General features: G+C 52.6%; 1 protein-coding gene across 1 annotated transcript; it reads right to left on the bottom strand.

The window, feature by feature from the left end:
* Nucleotides 1-4: 4 nt before the first annotated feature.
* LOC104078876 (fasciculation and elongation protein zeta-1-like) lies at nt 5-5,074 on the bottom strand (the record flags this gene model as incomplete). The annotated part of the gene is made up of 4 exons (XM_009580691.1): nt 5-33; nt 2,680-2,887; nt 3,585-3,674; nt 4,978-5,074. Coding segments are annotated over 4 exons (424 nt in total), but the record flags the coding sequence as incomplete, so codon positions are not given.
* Nucleotides 5,075-6,335: the final 1,261 nt, after the last annotated feature.

Genomic DNA, 6,335 nt, shown 5'->3' with positions numbered 1-6,335 from the left:
CCGCCAGCTCCCGCGCCGAGAGCCGCCCCAGCCCTGCCGCCCAGGCGTCCCGGTTAGAGACGGGCGCGGGCCCACGGGGAGATGCACCCTGCCCTTAGAGACGGGCGCGGTGCAATTACGAAGATGCCCGGGGCAATTCGGGGGCTGCCCCGGTGCAATTGGTGAAACACCCGGCTCAGTAAGTGCAATGCGCAGTGCAGTACGTTAAATGGTCGGTGCAGTAAGTGCAACGCCCAGGGCAATAAATGAAATGCACTTGCAGTAAGTTAAATGCTCGGCGCAATAAATGAAATGCCCAGTGCAATCAGAGCAATGCCCAGTGCAATTAGCGCAATGCCCAGTGCAATTAGCGCAATGCCCAGTGCAATTAGCGCAATGCCCAGTGCAATTAGCGCAATGCCCAGTGCAATTAGCGCAATGCCCAGTGCAATTAGCGCAATGCCCAGTGCAATTAGCGCAATGCCCAGTGCAATTAGCGCAATGCCCAGTGCAATTAGCGCAATGCCCAGTGCAATTAGCGCAATGCCCAGTGCAATTAGCGCAATGCCCAGTGCAATTAGCGCAATGCCCAGTGCAATTAGCGCAATGCCCAGTGCAATTAGCGCAATGCCCAGTGCAATTAGCGCAATGCCCAGTGCAATCAGAGCAAAGCCCAGTGCAGTAAGTGCAATGCTCAGTGCAATAAGTGCAATGCACAGTGCAGTAAAAGCAATGCCCAGTGCAATTAGCGCAATGCCCAGTGCAATAAATGAAATGCACTTGCAGGAAGTGAAATGCTTGGTGCAGTAAGTGCAATGCACAGTGCAATAAGTGCAATGCCCAGTGCAGTAAGTGCAATGCCCAGTGCAATCAGAGCAAAGCCCAGTGCAGTAAGTGAAATGCCCAGTGCAATCAGAGCAATGCCCAGTGCAACTAGTCATATGCCTGGAGCAATTACTGAAATGCCCGTTGCAACCAGTTACGTGCCCAGTGCATTCACTGATGTGCATGGTGCAATTAGGGAACGGCACCCTAAGGTTTGCAAAATGCTTCGTGCAGTTGGTGAGATGCACACTGCAATTATTAAGATGCACAGGGCGATTATTTGGCTGCCTGGAGCAACTGGTGAGGCACCCTATGCAGTGCAATGGTAAGTGCAATGCACGCTGCAACTAGGGAAACGCCCAGTACAATTAGTGGGATGCCCAGTGCAATTAGTGAAATGCACAGTGCAATAAATGAAATGCTCGGTGCAATTAGTGAAATGCATAGTGCAATTAGCGACATGCATAGTGCAATTAGCGACATTCCTGGTGCAGTTAGTGTCATTCCTGGTGCAATTAGTAAAATGCCTGATATAATTACTGACATGCCTGGAACAATCACTGGAATGGATTGTGCATGACTGAAACACCTGATGCAACTAGTTGCATGCCTGGTGCAATTAGTAACATGCCTGGTGCGATTAGTGATATGCACAATGCAACTACTGGCGCATCCCGGGAAGTTAGTGATACGCCTGTGCAATTAGTGACATGCATGGTGCAAGTGAATGCACACTACATCTAGTGAAATTCCCAGGGCAATTAATGAAATGCACAGCACAATTAGTGAAATGCACACTGAAACTGTTAAAATGCATCATGTGATTAATGAGATGCCCGGTGCATTTATTGGACCACCAATAAATAAATACATTGTGCAATTACCGAAATGCCCAGTGTCATAAATGAGCAAATTACGGCATCGCCTGGTGCAATTAGTGACATGCACGGTGCCATCAATGAAATGCACTGTGCAATTAGGGGAACGCGCAGAGCAATTAGCAAAATGCTTGGGGCGATTAGTGACATGCACCATGCCATTCGTGAAGAGGCTAGTGTATAGTGCATTTAGTGGCACGCGCAGTGCACGTGGAGAAATGCACCACATGTGCATGGTGCAATCAGTTAAATGGCATACTTCATGGTGCACTTAGCAGCATGCATGGTGCTCCTGGGGAAATGCCTAATGCAATTAGTGAAAAGCATCACCATATTCTCCCTGTATTTAGGAAAACGCCTGGTGCAATCAGGAAAATGCCTGGTGCACAGTGCGTATAGTGGCAACCGGTGCATTCAGGGGAGTGAAACACTTAGCAAAATGCACAGTGCCGTCAGGAACACGCACCACGCGTGGCTCAGTGAAGCGCCCAGCACATTCAGTCACAGGCGTGGTGCTGTCAAGAAAGCGCATTTCCTGAAATGCAGGATGCAAACAGCAAAATGCAGAGCACACCAGGCGTTTTTGCAAAATGCATGGCGAGTGTAGCAAAAAGCTCAGCGCGCACGGAGAAAGGACGGTGCACGACACCGCCGACGCAAGGCACAGTATATTTAACGAACGGCACGGCGCATTTTGCAAAATGCCGACTGCTTTAGGGAAAGGCGCCGGGCATTTAGCAAAATGCATTTAGCGCAAAGCGCGACGCTCGAGGCATTCTGCAAAACGCATGGCGCTCTTGGCAAAACCCCGGGTGCATTTAAAGCAATACTAAAAGCGAGATCCACGTGGGCTTCATTTTTTGCCAAGAGCCCTCTCCTGGCCAAACAGCGTGTAACCACTGGGGCGAGCCAGCCCTGAAGCCTGGAGAGACTCAATTGTCCAATTTGGTTGGAATTGCTCCCAAAAAGTGCCTGGCCCGGGTTTTGCTGGCTGTACCTTCATGGGAGCAGTTGTTGTTGAAGGCAGGGGAGAAAGCACGCAGCTCACGCAGAAGGATGGGCTCCGTGCCCCCGCCACCGCCTTCGCCTTCAGCATCAGCCTCAGTTTCCTCCTCCTCCTCCTCCTCTTCCTCGTCCTCATCAACCTCAGGGTCGGCCTCAGGGTCGGGCGAACTCTGCATCAGCTCCTCCAGCTCCTCGATGACCTGCAGGGCATCGGCGTCCTCCATGGGCACCTCCATCCTACCTCCGTCTTGCATCCACACCCTGCAGCCCGCAGCCACGTCCTGCAGCTGCACCTGCACACTGCATCCGTGTCCTGCACCCGCATCTGCAACCTGCTCCCTGCACCTGCATCCTCCATCTGTATCGGCACCCTGGACACTGCGTCCCTCATCCTCCACCTGCATCCTCCATCCTCCATCCTCCTCTTCATCCTCCATCTGCATCCTGCTCCCTTCCTCCTGCATATGCATCTGCACTTGCATCTGCACCTGCATCTGCACCCTCTATCCAGCATCCACACCCTGCATCTGCATCCGCATCCCCTTCCCCGCATCCGCACCCTGCACCTGGCACCCGCATCCCACATCTGCACCCTGCCTCCGTCCCCCGTGTCTTCATCCTCCATCCCGTCCCACCCGTTCGCATCCAGCACGTGCACCCCACGTTCCCGTCTGCACCCAAAGCCCACATCAGCAGCCACAACCTGCACCTCCCTCTACATCCGAATCTGCATTCCGTGCCCCGCATCCCGCATCCCGCGATGATGGGATCTGGCCTTTTTTTGGGCTTTCAGCACACGGCCATGGGGCTGGGGTGGGCTGAGGCCACACTGGGGGGCTAAAGCCTGGCTTTTGGGGGACACGGAGGCGTGCGGGTGCCCACGGGGGCCAGGGGTACCTGCTCAGCTGTCAGCAGTGGCTCCTCATTGATGCCCGAGTCTTGCTCACTCCTCTCAGTGAGCTCCTCCTCCTCCTCCTTCTCGCAGAGCTGCAGGAGACACAGGCTGGGCGGCCTTGGTGGCACCGCAGGCACGGCACGGCACAGGCATGGCCCCAGCATGGACACAGACACGGCCGTGGCCCTGGCACATGGAGAGCCACCAGGGAACCACGGCTCAGGGGGACACGCTGCATGGCGGGGTTTGCATGGGGGGACATCGGATGGAGACATCGGATAGGCATTTTGGACAGGGAGACTTTGGATGGGGAGGCATTAGATGAGGGCATTGGGTGGAGACGTTGGATGGAGACATTGGATGGGAACATTAGATGGAAAGATGTTGGACAGGGACACTGGATGGAGATGTTGGATGGGGAAATGTGGGACAGTGATGTTGGATGGGACTTTGAATAGCGACTTTGCACAGGGATGCTGGAGACATTGGAGAGGGAGATGACGGACAGGGAAGTGTTGGATGGGGAGGTGTTGCAAGGAGATGGATAGAGATGTTGGATGGGGAGACACTGGATGGGGAGTTGTTGGATGGAGACATTGGACTGGGAAGTTGGACAGGGAGAAGTACAGGTATCTTGGATGGAGATGTTGGATGGAGATGGATGGAGAGATGTTTTAATTAGTATATTGGACAGTGACATTGGATGGGGAGGTGTTGGAGATGCTGGATGGAGATGCTGGGATGTTGGATGGGGAGACAATGGATGGTGACGCTGAACGGGGAAGAGGTCAGATGGAGACATGGGATGGGGACATTAGATGGGGAGATGTCAGAGGGGAACACTGGATGGGGAGTGATGGATGGAGATGTTGGATGGAGATGTTGGATGGGGAGGTATCTTCTTTTTTACCACCTTTCACAGGTTATTTCACCTTTTTAGCAGAAAATAACCCAAGAAATTTACCTTCTCTTCCCCCTTTAGCACCAGGTTGTGTAACATCCAAACGGGTTAAATTCAGTGGATTTTGGGACATCTTTGCAGCCCTCCCACAAACCCAAACGCAGCTATTCACAGCATGAACTCACTACAACGAAGAAAACACTATTTTCTACCCCAAAAAATACACCACCTCACCCCTGGCTTGGGGACAAATTGGCAAAGACCAGATTGCCAAACCAAGCACTTAATTCTGCCTGTTTTAGTGTGTTTTCCTCCCAAAATGTGGACGCCCACTGTGTTGGTGCTGCGGCACCCCAAAAATACCACTTTTGGGTAGTTTGCAGTGCCTGGATGGTTGCTGAACCTTGGGGCTGATTGACAGCTGTCAAGCATCGCCAGGAGGTCATGCAGGGACCAGGGGGGTTTGGGGAGCCAAGGGGGGGCCGCAGCCGTACCTGGGGGTCGGTGCCGTCGGGGGCCTCAGGCCCGGGAAGCAGCCAGGGCCGGGGGGAGCTCCGGGGGGCGAAGCCATCGGTGAGAGCATCCCAGACCCTGCAGGGAGGTGGGTGATGAGCAGCGATCCCAGAATGTTGCCTCCCAGAAAGCCGTCCCAAAATGGTATGCCAAAAGCCTCAAAACACCCCAAAATGCATCCCCAGAAATACCCTGCTATGTCCTCAAATACTTTCTGGAAAAATCCCCAAACACCACCGAGACACCTGAAATATCCCAAAACACCCCAAATGCTGCCCTAGAAGACCCCAAATGATGCCCTAGAAGACTCCAAAGCTTCTCAAAATGTTATCATGAAACACTGCCCTGAAATACCCCAAAGTACCCCAAAATGCTGTCCCAGCACTTGAGATGCCCCCAACATTGCCATCAAAATACCCCCCAAAAGACCACTGCAATGTCCCAAAATGTCCCCGGATGCCCCAAAAGACCACCCTGAAATGCTCCAAAATGCCACCCCAAAACATCACCATGATGTCCTGAAATGCCCCAAAACACCCTGAAATGCCCCCAAAGCCCCAGAAACAGCCCAAAATGACATCCTAAAACACTGCCGCAAAGCCCCAGGACTCTCTGAAAGGTCCCAAAACACCTCAAAACGCTGCCCTGGAACACCCCAAAATGTTCTTCTGAAACACCCCAAAACACCTCTAAAGGTCCCAAAGCTCCAAAATGCCCTGAAATGCCCCAAAATGCCATCCTGAAACACCTAAAAATGCCCCCAAAAGCCACAATGCTCCAAAATGCCACCCTGAAATGCCCCGAACCACCACCCCAAAACCCCCCCCAAAAACCTTAGAGTGCCCCAAAACATCCCAAAATGCCACCTTTGAACACCCAGAAATACCCTAAAATGCTTTCCTGAAACACTGCCCCAAAATGCTCCAAAATGCCCCAAAATGCTGCCCCAGAACACCCCAAAACATCTCAAAATGCTGTCCCAAAAACACCACCCCAAAAAGCTCTCAAATACTCCAAAATACTGTCCTGACACCCCAAAATACCCCAAAATGCCACTGGGAAAGACCCCAAAATGCTGTCCTGAAACATTGCCCAGAAACACCCTAAAATGCCTCAAAAAGCTGCCCTGATTCCCCAAAGAAACACCCCAAAATGCCACCATGATGCTCCAGAACACCCCCCAACTGCCCAACACCCCAAAACACTTCTGCAATGCCCAAAACGCCTCAAAACTCCCCAAAATGCTGCCCTGGAACATGCTGAAATGCCCCAAAAATGCAGTGACAGCACCCCCAAATGCCACCCTGAAACACCCCAAATTGTCACCTTGAAACAGCCC

Source organism: Fulmarus glacialis, unplaced genomic scaffold (assembly GCF_000690835.1).
Source record: "Fulmarus glacialis isolate BGI_N327 unplaced genomic scaffold, ASM69083v1 scaffold18696, whole genome shotgun sequence".
Classification (NCBI taxonomy): domain Eukaryota; kingdom Metazoa; phylum Chordata; class Aves; order Procellariiformes; family Procellariidae; genus Fulmarus; species Fulmarus glacialis.
Note: the sequence above shows the minus strand (reverse complement) of the source record. Positions and strands in the feature narration are given on the sequence as shown.